The sequence below is a fragment of the Caloenas nicobarica genome, chromosome 14 (assembly GCF_036013445.1).
Source record: "Caloenas nicobarica isolate bCalNic1 chromosome 14, bCalNic1.hap1, whole genome shotgun sequence".
Taxonomy (NCBI): Eukaryota; Metazoa; Chordata; class Aves; order Columbiformes; family Columbidae; genus Caloenas; species Caloenas nicobarica.
The window spans coordinates 16,190,066-16,206,051 of NC_088258.1; the positions used below are offsets into that span (position 1 = coordinate 16,190,066).

Sequence of the window (15,986 nt, forward strand, 5' to 3'; positions counted from 1 at the left end):
CAGACTGTTCCAACCAACATCAGCGCTGCAGGACAGACAAACCTTGGGTGGAGAGGTGAGGGCATTGGCACATCCTTCGTATGCATTGTACATCAATTTTTCCAAGTTTTCCAGGTACTGCAGAAGGAGAACAAGCCTGAGCTGGTTGCTGCTGTGTCCTTCGTCATTGTCGGCAGTAGTCCACTGGCTAACGTCTTGGTCAGGATTTAACGTATGGGCTGCAAGACTCCTAATAATACCTACACATTTTATCAAAACACGGAAGAAAAGTTACCAGACAATATTTTATTTAAATGTGTCAAGGGATAGCAATGCTAAAGTAAAATCTCTCAAAAGTTACTAATAATTATGCAAACATTCTTTGCTATTGCATTTCTTGATGTGCCAGACAAAAACATGCTAAAAATCTACAATCACTGAAAAAGAAAACCATTGTGCTTCTCACCTTGGACATGAAGTTCTTAGCTGCACAACCTCTTCCCAAAATAAACATACATGAAAAAAAAATAATATTCCTTACGTTACCTTCAATGGTTTGAAATGTGTCTTGGGCTCTGCCCAGAGGAGTTCGTAACTTCGAAAGAACAGTGAACTGAGCTGCTTCCCAGACAGCCCATTGCCAGAGAACAGCATCAGTCTTGAGCAGGTTCCGCGGGATGGCTGATTGATCCCTCTTGTCCAGCCTTTGACAGCTATAGAATAATCTTTCTAACCAGTTATCCTTCCTGAAAGGAAACATCAGCACGTTAAACACCAGCTCATGTGGTAACAAGTTCATACTCGCATACCTCATGTCCCTATTGTTCTCAAACAAACCTCTCACAGGATTATTTCCAAGCGGCAATCAACGTGCACAGGCAAATATGCATACAGGTGGGTATTTGAAGGTATTCATAAATACTTAAAGCACAAAAAAAAAAATTATGGAAGGTAAAGCAATATAATTTGTAAAGATAACTACAAATTTTAAACTAAATACAGCTTAGAATTGTTTACTACAAATTCAACATCCAGGAATTTCAGTTTTGAAAGAAGTTCTTACCCAGTTCGGTGACAGTTTCCATACAAAATAAAACTAATGACATCAGAGAAATCCTGCGGGTGGAATGTATTACTTGGAGCTTTGCTCATGTGACTTCTTATAGCCAACGAAATTTCTTGTATTTCTGTGTGGGTACGGTTACTGCAGGAAGAGGAGGGGGGAGAAAAACAACCCAGGCTATAAGGTACTTGAATAAATTAAAAAAAAAAAGTGCAAAAAAGTTACGCACACACACATATATATGCAATGACTGGAAATAAGTAAGTCTTTTTAAGAGTTCAGGTCTTCGAGACAAATTACAGGACATAATATTGTTGAAGCTCTGGATAACATGGACCTTGCCAGGATTCATATTTGCTACAAGAAATGCTGCACACTTTATCAAATTTGTTAATTACTTTGTGTACCACCTTCTGTTCCTAAACCTGCAACAACATGGAAGAAATAGCAATACACTTGATGTTTTTTGATTTTAAATTAAGACGGTATGATGACATTCAACTGGCATTATTTTTCAGATAAATGTCACTGAAGAAAGAAACTAAATCATTCTCTGTATTGAAGTTAATCTGAACAATTTACCTTAACACAACATCTAAAGGAATCGACTTCAGAAGTTTTCCAAAAGTTTGTCTTACACGAGCACCGCTATGCACTAGTTGAACACGACACACGTCAACACACCTGTATCACCAAAACAATAAAAAAAAGTCACAACGTTTCCATTAACAGCATAATTCAAATGACATACAGAATCCTGTGCAAGTACCTTTGTAACAGGTCATCTGGGAGGGAGGAAGACAGGGCATGGAGGCTGCTGCACGCTTGAAGACAAATATTCACATCTTCCAGAAGGGCTGAATTAAGGAGTTGAAAGAAAAAAAAAGTAACTTACGCGTTATTCCGGTTGTGGTAGAACATCTGAAGCCATTTTTACAGCATAGATGGTAGGGGGAGACACAGGCTTTAAGCAATACTTTGGATTTAGTTGACTGGTTTTACTATAACAAGTAAATGCTTAGTAACAAGAAGTGACTTGCGCTACATGTTACTTATCAGCATTTACTGACGGCTGACAGATTAATCCTTTGGTTGTCTCCATACGTGGGCATCACAGACAATATATTTCAGTAAGAAAAAACTAAGGCAAAGTTAGTAATTCCTGGCCTTGGGAAGTTACTGCTCCTACTAGCATTATGTTACTGAAAGCATTTGTTCCCATATTTCTATTTCCAGGCTATTTTGAAATTCAAACCAGTACATCGCATCACAGAAAGTTTCCACTGCTTCTGATAAAATAAAATGCAATCGTACTTGTAAGATTTGGCACATCACCGACACATTTGGTAGACCGATTTCACAACCACAAATCATTATTTTAAGAAAGTAATTGTTTGCGTAAGTAATGGGTAGGGATCCATTTGAGAAAAATGATAGGAGGGTCTGAGTTTTTACACAATACAAACCAGAAGCATCCCTAAAAGTAAATGAAACAACAAGCAGTTATAGCTACCAGTGGTATATGACAAGGTCACTTATGTACTCAATTATGCCACATAAAAGACAGCTAATAAGTAAAAATATGCAGTATCTTACTGTTTGCTAAAAGTCCTTTACAAAACTTATGAAAAGATGGGAGAGAAAATAACGGTGCATATGTTTCCGATTTTTTCATCAGAACAGCCACTTCCAAAGCCCACGTCATAAGTAGTCGCCTGCAAAAAACAAAAGTATTAGTCACTTTATACAGTTACAGAAAGACATCTTTCAATAGAACTTAAACTACTTTACCTTACAGATGAGCATTATACTATAACTCATATTTTTTTAAAAAAAGTTGCATAACATTAAAAACATCCCTGGCTTTCACAGCATTTTGGTAACTGTTGTAAAAAGGTACTTTCAGTGAGCAAAAACTTTTTTCCAGTAAAGTTTGACAGCTCAGCTTTTACTGTATAGATCTTATGACAGTTTCAATTTTTTTAGATTTAATGCATAAAAATGAGCATCTACTTTTTCCACAGATATTTCATTATTAATGTTTAAACAAAAAAACCCCACAAATACTTCACTAGTTAAATTTACCACAAGGTTTACAGATGAAAATTATCCTGGTTTCTGAAATAAGGCATTCTACTGGAAAAAAATGTTAGTTACCTGGTATCTTGAATAAGGTTATCCTTCTTAAGCAGTAGTCCCAAAAGGTTTAGTATGATTGAGAAATGTTTTTTTGTTGCTGTGGTTACAGTACTTATAACTGCTCCGTCAAACAGCGAGGGAGAGGAAGAACTCAGGCTGCTGGATATGAAATGGTCATGCCTGAAAAGGCAAGGAAAGCCATGGAATGTAAAACCATCCCACAATTAGGGATAATTCCTTAAAGTATACAGGAGGGGAGAAAAACAACAACAAAGCCCCCCCCAAAAAATCAAAACAAACCCCCAAAAAAACCAGCAGCAAAAGTTAAACACTCAGATAGTTACTACATTATGTTAAAACCCAAATATATTGATCCTAGGCCTAAAAGGACAAAGCTACAATTTTACATCAGTCCATGCAGCCCAATAATCCGGTTTCAAATGCTTAGCAAAAAAAAAAAAAAAAAAAAAAAAACACCACCAAACAAACACCATTGAAACCAAGAAATGTACAGATTAACAGTTAAACTAGTATATTCCCTTACTTTGACAACATTCTATAGTAATAAGGTTCAAACTGTGTTTAAATCTGTTGTTTACATTTCATTACCTCTCTTAGATCTCACAGTAAATAAATAGTAAATAATCTCTCCTTATTTACTTTCAGTAGTTCTCCCTATCTCTAGTCAAACACAAGACTTCTAATCTGCCTTTGAATAAAATGCCAAATTTTAAGCCAGGATATGCTCTCTTGGCTGGGATACAGACACCCTGCAATTAATCAAAGTAAAAACTGATTGGGGAAGTTTGGGTACCAGCTTGATTGTAATAGCCTATTTAAATTCAGCCCTCGAACAATATATTTTATTCACATCAGTCCATTCTAGTGCTCTCAAAATACTGGTGAATTATTGATCTTCATACCTGGAGCAGTGTGAATACAACGTATAGAGCACTGCATACTGGACAGCAGGAAAATGAACTGCAATGTCACCATGAACAACCATCAGGTTTTTACTCAGTAGTGCAAATACAGTCGGCGAAAGGGCCCACATCTGTAAAACAATTGCAACATAAACAAAGGAATGCAAGAAGTAAGACCTATTTCCATTCCACCAGTTATTGTGTTTTACTTCTTCTCAAGGGATATAATTTAATTTTCCAATCTCAATTACAACTATTTTCTTTCTCCTTTTAAAATAACCTATTAAAAGCAGTTTATGTTTTTATTTGGGAAGAGCTGGAACTACCAGAGGACCCACTAAAGGTGTCTTGATTTTCAAGCTGAATTACTATGACGATCTTAAAATGAATAACCCTGACGAGATGCTCTTCCCTAGAAACTGCTGTTCATTATGCACCAACTAGAGATACACTCCACCCATTCTGTTTCCAAATGATAATACTGGAATTTTTTCTGTAACATAAGTTAGGAAACAAATGCAATCATTTTAATTACACATATGTACGTTACAGGTGAAATACATCATGGTATATCCTAGGTTAAAAAGTGTTTTTGCCCTTACTGCACAAACTGTATCTGTACAGTTTTACTCACCCCAATTAATGAGTTTTTCGCATTTCCAATAGTACTTAGGGCACTGAGGTCAAATATAACAACAAATTTTGCATTATCCACGTTGAATATACGCTTCTTGAAAGAGTCATGCTGGATTTCAGAGCAGGCCTCAGGCAGATGTAAACTATAGAGCAGACTGTTGAGAGCACAGGTCATTTCCCCCAGTATCAGCCTGTACGCGGTTTCCAGCACAGGAATGTTCTTCAGGCTCAGCACGGCTTGGTACACAGCGTGGGCTGCTGCCACGACCTGCCGCAGAAATCATTACAGCAAGCGCTCATTAGCACGAGATCATAACGCATACTAATCACCAATGGAGAATTTAAAATTACGCTTCTTTATCTATTAATAGCCTAGGCTGATACATAAACCTGTCTTTAGTTTCCTGTAATTAAGTACTACATACTTACAGAATCTATTAGTTACTTTCTAGATCACGCACACACCACACATCACGCTCTCTGGTACGACAGCCAGTTTACCAATTCATGATCAAATCTAAATGCCCAAACCAAGAACAAGCTACATCTGCCTTTTCAGAAATTTCAGATATATACTTAGATAAAAAAATATATTTCAGATGAACACAGTTTTGCAGCATAATAAATATATTCTAAGAAATGCTTTCAGATGAACAAAGTTTTGCAGCTTAATAAATATATTCTAAGAAATGCATGAAGGCGGTTGTAATAGACCTGGAGAAGTCGCCTACTCTTACCTCTTTTTCCTTATGATAACGAAGAACAAGTAGTTTAGACTCTGGTATAAATAATTTCTCTACAAACGACGATGGTAGTTTTGTATTTATTTGTTCAACAATCTGGGGATAAAAAGCAATTATAAATACCTTCACCTGGATTTTTATTAGAAGAGATTATTAAATATTAATTAAAATACTTTTTTTTCTAGCTTGTATACACTATATTCAGAAAAAACAGCCTTCCAGCAATGCAAGTATTTTGTATGTGCTTTCCCAAATCCACATACAGAGAATTAGTTATTTTCAGGCTTTAACAGCCCAGCTGAGGAAGTTGTGTGATGAATTTCGATTGACATGGGTTTAAGAGTTTGTGGTCTACACATTAAGAGCTATGTTTTGAATAAATCTGATTTCCCAGGTCATGGTGTAAGTAGATAAATAAAACAAAACCAACGAACCAACACAAAAACAACCCCCCACGACCACTCAGGCTAAAACTAAACAGCACTTTATCAACAGCAAACTGGCAGCATAAGCTTTACAGAAAAGAACACAAGCATTTAGAAGAGGAATTTCTTGCTTGTGATCAGGAAGAGTTTTAAATATTTGTCTAATACACACACAAAAAGGTCGCTTAGAAAAAGAATATTTTCCGATGGGAAAACCACAATAATAAAAATATGTACAAACCAGCGTCAACAGATTCAGGACTGAAATGATGTAATCAGTGCCACAAGTCTGACAGTTTTCCATTTGATCTAATCCATACGTGATGACCATGTCACAGTGAATGGTCATACTGGGGTCCAGGCTGCCCAGTAAAACCCCCACGCACTCGTTGGCCGCTGTGAGCACGGCTTCCGAAAAGAACACCTGGTTTGCTGCAGTCACGCATCGCATCACTCTGTACAGAACCTGCCAAAAGAAAAAAAACCCCTCAATTCAACTCCATTCCAAACAGACAAGGACTGCAGGCTGTTTCATTAGATCCACACTCATTTGATATCCTGTCCCCTCACCTACTCTGCACCTTAGTAAATTCTGTCAATAGAATATTCTGAGTAACACACATCATGGGACTGGACTTAGAAGTATAAGGAAAAACAAACCTTCAATTGTACGGTTTCCTACTCAGGTAAAGACCTGCCAAGGACCAGAAAACCTAAATTTTTTATTCAGAATTCTGCTCAGTTCCAACTGATTTCAACAGAGCCCCTCTTGTAAAAGACAGACTAGTTTTCTTGAGCTTTTGTCACAAAAATCCTCTTCAGATTAAGACAAATTCCATAACTGTCTCAGCCTTAATGGGGAAATCATACACTTATTTATCCAAGAAGTTTTGTTCCTCACAGAACTCTGCAGGAGCATAAATTCCAGTTGTGCAGTTCATGCTGCCACAGAAAAATTCTGACTGCTGGTATTCTCATATTTTTACTTTTTTTATTTTTAATCATTCACACCTTCTACAGTTCCTTTACAAAAGTATAGCAGCTATTTAGCATATTCTATAATATTTGAGTTTACACTATCCTATACTATAGAACAAGAGGACTTTGCTAACGTATTTGCTAGATATAATTTCAGTACGGATTAAAAACCCCTACATTTTATAAAAATCGAACTAAATTTGAATACAGTTTTTACAGCATCACAGCAATGTGAATAAATGGTAACATTATGGTTACAAAGACAGATAACACAAGCATAAACCTAGCTGCATGAAGTTAAAATGCCTAAAAAGTTAGTTTTTGCTAAATACGACTCCCCATGTGCTGCTGTCACAATCTACACTTGAACAAAATTCTTGTAGCATACTTCTTCAAGAAAATGCACTTGCCCAAAGCTGAGCATATCACAGAATCCCAGAATGTCAGGGATCGGAAGGGACCTCGCAAGCTCATCCAGTCCAATCCCCCCGCCGGAGCAGGAACACCCAGATGAGGTTACACAGGAAGGTGTCCAGGCGGGTTGGAATGTCTGCAGAGAAGGAGACTCCACAACCTCCCTGGGCAGCCTGGGCCAGGCTCTGGCACCCTCACCATGAAGAGGTTTCTTCTCATATTCAAGCGGAACCTCCTGTGTTCCAGTTTGCACCCATTGCCCCTTGTCCTGTCATTGGTTGTCACCCAGAAGAGCCTGGCTCCATCCTCCTGACACTCCCCCTTTCCATATTGATCCCCATGAATGAGGTCACCCCTCAGTCTCCTCTTCTCCAGCTCCAGAGCCCCAGCTCCTCAGCCTTTCCTCACACGGGAGATGCTCCACTCCCTGCAGCATCTTCGTGGCTGCGCTGGACTCTCTCCAGCAGTTCCCTGTCCTGCTGGAGCTGAGGGGCCCAGAACTGGACACAATATTCCAGATAGGGTCTCACCAGGGCAGAGCATAGGGGCAGGAGAACCTCTCTGACCTACTGACCACCCCCCTTCTAATCCTCCTCCAGGTCCCATTGCCCTTCCTGGCCACAAGGGCCCAGTGCTGGCTCATGGTCACCCTGCTGTCCCCAGGACCCCCAGCTCCCTTTCCCCTACACTGCTCTCCAACAGGGGTTCCCCAACTTATGCTGGAACCTGGGGTTGTTCCTGCCCAGATGCAAGACTCTACACTTGTCCTCGTTCTATTTCATTAAATTTTTTCCTGCCCAGCTCTCCAGCCTATACACATTCATGTCAAATTTACAAAACCTAAATAAACTCAGCAGTGAACAGCATCACTTTATGGCAATAAATCATGTCAGCAAGAACCAAAAAGGTGAATTCTCACATCAGTGACATATCCTTCGGTAATGGGCGGCCCCCGGATGGGGCTGAAGCGTTCCCCGATGCTCCTCACCACCGTGCTGAACACCCGCAGCAGCGCGGCCAGTTTGGGCAGCGACACAGAGGGAGGAGGAATATCTTCATCCACTGACTCCCCGGACGCCACGTGGCTCAGATCCTATGGCACACAAGTTTTACGTGTCAGTGCACACATGAACAGTGACAATACAGGCATAAAAGATCAAAATATGAGATTGAAAGTACGTTGTTTTCCAGACATATTACAGATACCATCCAAGAACAGATCTATTTCTCCAGTATCTCTAACTTCACATCCATACAAAGATGCAGGCAGACAATGATAAGCAAGTCACCGAGTAATGATGAGACGCTGCTCGTTAGTTTATCACAGAAACAACGTACTCAGGCTACATCTTGTAAATTAAAACAGAGGCTTGTGATGTTCCTGACCACTGGAACATGATCATCCGCAATGCTGCCCTGTTACAACACTTGTCTACACACTTTTACCCGTCGAATTATAAGCATATATATATGAGTACATATACATATACCATTCCCCCCCACAAACCAAAAATCTTCCTTTAATGACAGCTTCAGATCAACTCTACACCCTGTTAACTAACCAAAGGTTACAAAGTCAAAACAAAGTGCGTTAAATGAGCATGCTTTCATCTTCTATCAGTTCCTGCTGCATTATTTCCTTCACAATATAATCCGTTCCTTTATTTAAAAGGAAGACAGCTTTACCATTAATCTATGGAAGCATTAGGAATCCCTCTCCCCACAGAGAATCACCACCAAAAAACTCTGGAGTTGGACAATTAGAGAAGACACCAAGGAAAGACAGTGAAGTATCTTCACTGCAGTTTTTTAAAAATGAAGACATTCCTATTTGGCTAATTGCTTTTATTTGTATTATAACCTGACATTCTCAATGACAAAGGCTGAAAGCTTGGCTATGATCCTGTTTCAGTAGTTCACAAAGATTTCATTTTACGTGCCTTAATTATACTCCGTAATTTGATCCTCTTTTCCCCAGGAAAACCATATAATTTTCTACAAATGTAATACATCCATAAAAATCACAGCTGTGGATTTATTAAGAAATCCACAACAGTTAACTCTGGTATATACCATAAAGTCTTATTTACCTCAGCATAAGCTTCCATATCTTCTAAAAACTGACCCAAGAGTGTGGTAGAAAAAGTAAGATCAGCCACCCAAAAGGGCTCCAAGCTCTGCAGCCATCCTGTATAAAAATACCAGGACAATTAAAACAGAGGAATAAGGTAACGTCAGAAAATTAAATTTTAGTTGCATATTGCTGAGCTAAAAAAGTTGCTAAGGTAAGAGAAGGTCATCCGCATGAAAATTTTAACATAGGTTTTTTAAAAAATAAATATAAATTGTATTTCCTTCTTTTGTCCCTATGACAAATTCATTTTAAGGTTCAGTCCTGCCCCACAGCAGCTAAACTTAAAGGATAGAATGCCACAGGACACATAACATATTTGCTGGGAATAAGTCCAAGACAACTGCTATAACTACAGCAAGAAGTTCCCAATTTCTTAAATGCCAGTACAGTATCTTTACCACAAAGGCTTTCTAGAAGTACATAGGAGAAAAACTATTCTTTCACAGAGAATGTATTAAGATCTATGACTTATTAAAAACTGTTAAAAAGTTCCACAAAACGAATGATGTTTAAATGTAGCCTGAATAAAGCATCCCATTTTTCTAGCTATCGCATAAAATGGCAAATGCAAATTTCTTTAAAAAATTAGGAACAAAGTCTCATGTTACGTAGCCAGAAACTCATTTTGGTGTTGTCAACTTGCACGTCAGTAGGACCAGACTTGTGGAAGTAAACGCACAGTCTCCTCCTGGCCAAGATGTCCAGCACACAGCTGGGTGAACACACAGCGCAGTGGGTGAGCAATCGGCTGACGGGCCGGGCTCAAAGGGTTCCAGTAAATGGGATTATATCGGGCTGGCGACCGGTCACTAGCGGGTTCTGCAGGGATTCATCTCAGGGCCAGCGTTCTTCAATGTCTTTATAAATGACTTAGACTCAGGACTTGAGGGATTGCTTAGCAAGTTTGCCAGTGACATAAAATTGGGAGGAGCTGTCAACACTCTGGAGGGCAGAAAGGCCCTGCAGAGGGATCTGGACAAACTGCAGAACTGGGCAATCACCAACCACATGAGGTTCAACAAGGCCGAGTGCCAGATTTTGCACCTGGGACACAGCAGCCCTGGCTGTACAGACAGACTGGGGGACGAGATGCTGGAGAGCAGCTCCGCGGAGAGGGATCTGGGGGTTCTGGTCGACGTCAAGTTGAACATGAGCCAACAGTGTCCCTGGAGCCAAGAGGGACCCGTGTCCTGGTGCATCCAGCACAGCACGGCCAGCCGGGCAGGGAGGGGATTGTCCCGCTCTGCTCTGTGCTGGGGCGGCCTCACCTGGAGCATTCGCTGTGTGCAGGGCTGGGGACACAGGGTAAAAGGAGATAAAGCTACTGGAGAGTGTCCAGAAGAGGCTACAAAGTTGGTGAAGGGTTTGGAGGGGAAGCTGTATGAGGAGCTGCTGAAGTCACTTGGTTTGTACAGCCTGGAGGAGACTAAGAGGAGACCTCATTGCAGTCTACAGTTTCCTCACAAGGGGAGCAGGAGGGACGGGTGCCAAACTCTTTAGTGACCAGTGACAGAACCCCAAGGAATGGCAGGAATATGTGCTAGGGGAGGGGCAGTTGAACATGAGGAAAAGGTTCTTCACCCAGAGGGTGCTGGACACTGGAACAGGCTCCCCAGGGACGTGTCACAGCCCCAGCCTGACAGTGTTCAAGAAGAGACTGGACAACGTCCTCAGACACACGGTGTGACCTGTGGGGTGTCATTGCAGGGACAGGAGTTGGACTCCATGATCCTTGGGGGTCCCTCCCAACTCAGAACATCCTGTGATTCTACAAGCCAGAGTGGACCACAGAAGTGATTCTTTGGCCAAACTCACCAGACACCTGCTGCGTCAGGGAAGGCTTCTGCGTGTGATCTATGTGCCACCCCACCAGGATGTCCACTGTGTCCTGGAAAGCAATTTTGAAAAAAGGTTAATGAACCAATTTGCTGCATCAGCGTTCCTATGTGAGAAAGAAAATATAGAGGACAAAGCAAGCTTACCCTAAAATTGGTGCTGAAAATGTGGGGGTAGCATCGGGACACCAAAAGGATGCACTTGACACATTTGCACAGTAACTCTGGTGTATCCACATTTTCCAGAATGGACTGCAGGCTGGTCATCACAAGCTACAGAGTAAAGCAAAGCCGCTAGACATTTCACTTCATTATAACAACACGTGAAAAAGTTCCAATATTAGACACATGGATTTATGCAGTGTTGAACACTTTTTAGCAAGCTACTTTAATTCAAACAATACTCTTTCTACAGGAAGGAAAAAGGTAAAAAGCACCATGTATACGGCATGAAAATAATAATTTAACCAGACATTTGCTTGAGATATGGCAGACCCAGGTTCAAGGCTTGGTGATACTGTTTTCTTTAATTCTTCAGCAACAGAACAACTAGTTACTCTAACAGATCCTAAAACTTGAACTAGGGGACCAGATGTGTCTGCATGCATCCTACTCCCTCTGAGATCTCATTACAATTCGAGTTAGAAATTGTAAATAGGAGGCAGCACAAAGCAATCACGAGGTTGGATTTTGTGTGCTATTCCACTTGATTTCTCTTTTTGGTTTCAAGAAGATTCTTCATCTCAGATTTGCAATATATACTGAAAAGTCGCATCGAAATACATATCCCCCTACAAAGGCTTGACATTCCCTTCTAATGTCATCAGAATCAAAGAATCCCATTCAGTCAGAATGTTCCCTCCCAATTGTAATTATATTTATTTATTATGTCAACATAGCATTACTTATTGTTCATCCCAGTTTAAAAAGTTGATTCAAGCACTGCACTGGAAAAACCATCAATATTCCTGTTTTAACTTGTTGTCTTACCTGCATTAAAGATGAAAAGGCTTTCTTTTCTCCTACAGTCTCTAGTGCTTTGTAGGTTGCATACAAATAAAGAAGTTTAACTTCATCTTTTGTGGATGAGCTGAACTTGCTAAAAATCCATTTAAAGATCTTCTCAGCCTCGTAGCTCAGAGAAGCACAAAGAAGGCCAAGGCAGCAAGCTCCTTCCTGTCTCAGTTCCTGAAGCAATTTGCTACTGCATTTGGGGGGAGAAAAAAAAGAAATGTGGAATCTCCAGACACTACAGTAGAACAGAAGAAACCACGAATAAATCAAAACATTTTCTGAAGCAGAAAAATATATGCACGAATGAAGCTGCTTCTTTCCTACTTAAGGGCAGCAATGATGAAACTAGAGTAAAAATTAATAATCTGAAAAATTCTATGAAATATTATTTCTATGGTATAAATCAACTTGAATAAAAGCCTGCAATAAACAGGCCAATCTACTTGGAACACACTCTTCAGGGAAGAAGATTCTTAACATGTAGCTGAGTTTTTCCAGCTTACCTTTCATTAAGTACATCATGAATGGCAGTCAGGATATTATCCAGTTGTTTCACTAGTACCTGTAAGATACAGAAAAGGCATAAGCCAAATATTTGCACAATAACTTCTGCAAACTAGTTCCTGTTTACACCCACACTAAAAACGCCATTGGCAATTCTGTTTGCTAACAGAATGCTATTATGCTTCCCATGACCACTGCATGCTATGATGAACTATATTAAGCAATATTGCAATACTATCCTGCACATTATAATTCATATTTATTTACAGTAGCCAAAAAAATACACTGGCAGCCCGCTATCAAGGTTCATTCTAAGCTTAGTTCTTGGTGAAAACATTAACTCACAAACTAAGACTCACCATACAGCTCATCAGTAGCATCAACTGAAGACCCAGTCTCCTAAACTAATAATCAATTGTATCAGCAGAATATTTAATTGATCAGATAATACAATGTGAAGTTTTAAAATCTCTCCCTAGGCAATCCTGACTTTCAGAGAAAAGCAGCACTATTTGGGGGGATGAAACATTACTGATGAACCAGTGCTCCTGAGTAAACACCATCAGAAATACATGTTTTCCTAATATGCACTGAAAAAACCCCACATAAGTCAGTTGAGCTGTCAAATACACTAGCTGCAACTATCTAAGATATCAGAACTCTGTTAAACTACACTTAATAGTGTCAAGAACTGCAGGTGCTATTGCGAGGTAAACACTGTCCATTATATCATTTTAGGCTGGACGGCACAGATATCACTGGACACCTCATCTTGTTCTCATTAGCAAGCTGGAGAAGTTTAAAGAACCTTAGTGACAAACTTTTAACATTCTGACCACTAACAAGTACAAAATTTGCCACCACTGAATCAGACATTAGAATGCCAATTCCAATATGTTCTGGGATACCAATCAATCTAAATACAATGCAGTCACCAAAAAAAAAAATGGGGAAAAATGCATTAAGAATAATTAAAGTAATGAAAAACTCAAGCATGGAATAGTTATTGAATGCATTTAGTCCCCAAGCCCCTGCATTAACAAAGTCTTTGTTTCGGAGGAAAGCTCAGTATTAGCTAGGCCTGCACATGGTCTGCTTAGACCTAGGTGCAGAGAATAGAGAAGTCTCAACGTTTAAGCGTCATACCTTTTGGAAAAGAGCACAATTACCACCGTTTAATTAACATATAACAAGAGAATGAACCAACTTCTTGTAAATATGGATAGACATGTAACCCACAGCTGCAATATCCCAGCACTGCCTGTGGCAGGGAATTAAACCAGTGCTTCCAGCTTCTTCAATACTTGAGAACTCTGCAGTTCTCTAAAACAGCGGGGAGATGTGTCAGACAAAATATTCTTAATACTTCACTTCAAAATAAGTAATAATAAAAACATTTACCCACGGTGGCATACTTACACACACCCCACCCCCCCAAATCCTAAAAAAACAATTGAGGATATTAGAGTTCAACAACTCATTAAAAAACCCAAAGATGTAATGAAAACGAAGACTGACTTTATTCTCTGCCCATGAAAGGGAATCCACACACAAAGGTGTTTACCTAGAAAGCTGAGTAACTCTAAGATGAGCTATTCACAAGACTGTATAAATGTCTGCATATTTTTAATTGAAAATACACAAACAGCTCTTGAACAACACATTGCACTTCATTTTCCTCTCTGTCCTTGCTGGAGGATACAAAGGATATTGCTAAGACCAGTCAAAAAACCCAACCGCCTGCCATATTTATTCCTAACAGGTCATTCATTTGGTAGTTTGCTTTCAGGCAATATGTCATAAGTAATCAAGCAATAAAACATTTCCTCAATGTCAGAAAAAGGACAGGCAATCCAGGAAAACACTTTCTTTTGTTGTGGAAGGAAATTCCTTGTATACAAGATATTCCTCGCAGACATGTCCCAGCTTTTAAAAAGACGGTTTTATACAAAGAGACGTACTCCAGGTGCTGTGGAAAAGCAAAACTTACTAACCAGTTTGTTTTCTGGTTGTTGAATAAATTCTTTCAATTGCTTTACAGTAGCCAGTCTTCGGTCTCTGTCGTCTTCCCGAGTAATCCTCCGAAGAAGATTTGACAGTCGAGACTCGTCAGAATAAGACAACGATCGCTCTGAAAAAAAAGGCAATTTTTTTCAGAACACAGCATGCAGAGGTGCAGTGACTATTGATTTAAGCGGACAATAACACAGAAGAATTAGCATCTTCCTAAGAAAAGATTTCACTTAAGTTGGTCATTAGCACTCCTGATACCAGTGAAGGTGACAACTCAGTTTACCTGATTTAGGTAGAGATTACAATGAATTAATATGAATAATTCATTTCCCTCATTTGCAAAAAGGAAATGAAGTTTCTTTTTAAAAAGTTTAACATTAGATGTTTAATGGTGACTAAAATTAGAGGATTCGTGGAACACAAGGTTTTCTTAGTCACCACGGCTCTTACAAGAACACCCAAGACAACTCCAGACAGCTTTTTTTCTCTGCTCTTCCACATCAGTCACCAGCCAGAAAGGCAACCTGGATATAATGGGAAGGTTATAATGGAAAAATCCTGAGAGTAGATGCCATCTGCCAGCCGGGGAGCCTGGAACATCCTCAAAGGACAGCTGGGTACTGCAAACCTGAGACATCCCAAGATACCCTCAACAAAACAGCATCACCTCTTAGATATTACAAGTGAAAAACAGTAAGAGCTACTGGTGGCTCCAGGCGTTGTGTTCTACAGCCTCACATATCTATAACAATATCAAAATAACTCACTTTCTACCCAAAATGGAGCTTCTCTCTGAGAGCTCGCCCTGCAAACACTCTGGGGGACAGAGCAGCTCTGGCAAGAGACCTGGTCATCAACCGGTCCCGCTCCTGGGAGAAGTCTGGTGAGTGCTGTACCGGTAACACTTCAAACAATACATACAGGTGTCCGTGTAACTAATTAATCACAAGTATATAACTGCTTTACTAGTGGTAAATTGTAATAACTTGTAATACATTTAAGAAACAAACCCCTTTGTGTTGTTGTGTATCACAGAATCCTGTGAACCACCCCCAGGCCAGTAAGTCTCACAGGTCAGGGCATCATCTACAGGAGAGCAGCTCTTCTGCATTATAATCACGGCAAATATTCTCAACTTTATTTTCATGTCTAAATTTTTTGAATTTTAAGAGAGGCTTGGATAATC

At 39.7% G+C, this 15,986-nt stretch overlaps 1 protein-coding gene across 1 annotated transcript in view; it reads right to left on the bottom strand.

Annotated features, from left to right (window-relative positions):
* Positions 1–15,986, bottom strand: part of SMG1 (SMG1 nonsense mediated mRNA decay associated PI3K related kinase) — a 69,511-nt gene that overhangs the window by 35,693 nt on the left and 17,832 nt on the right. The window contains exons 4-21 of the mRNA XM_065645310.1: positions 14,782–14,918; positions 12,787–12,845; positions 12,260–12,473; positions 11,417–11,542; positions 11,250–11,322; positions 9,391–9,488; positions 8,220–8,393; positions 6,150–6,374; positions 5,478–5,579; positions 4,739–5,008; positions 4,105–4,235; positions 3,200–3,361; positions 2,639–2,757; positions 1,812–1,899; positions 1,625–1,726; positions 1,043–1,183; positions 526–725; positions 43–239 (exon numbers count right to left, since the gene is read on the bottom strand). Coding sequence (XP_065501382.1) covers positions 43–239; positions 526–725; positions 1,043–1,183; positions 1,625–1,726; positions 1,812–1,899; positions 2,639–2,757; positions 3,200–3,361; positions 4,105–4,235; positions 4,739–5,008; positions 5,478–5,579; positions 6,150–6,374; positions 8,220–8,393; positions 9,391–9,488; positions 11,250–11,322; positions 11,417–11,542; positions 12,260–12,473; positions 12,787–12,845; positions 14,782–14,918 — 2,618 coding nt within the window. The remainder of the gene's footprint in view (positions 1–42; positions 240–525; positions 726–1,042; positions 1,184–1,624; positions 1,727–1,811; positions 1,900–2,638; positions 2,758–3,199; positions 3,362–4,104; positions 4,236–4,738; positions 5,009–5,477; positions 5,580–6,149; positions 6,375–8,219; positions 8,394–9,390; positions 9,489–11,249; positions 11,323–11,416; positions 11,543–12,259; positions 12,474–12,786; positions 12,846–14,781; positions 14,919–15,986) is intronic.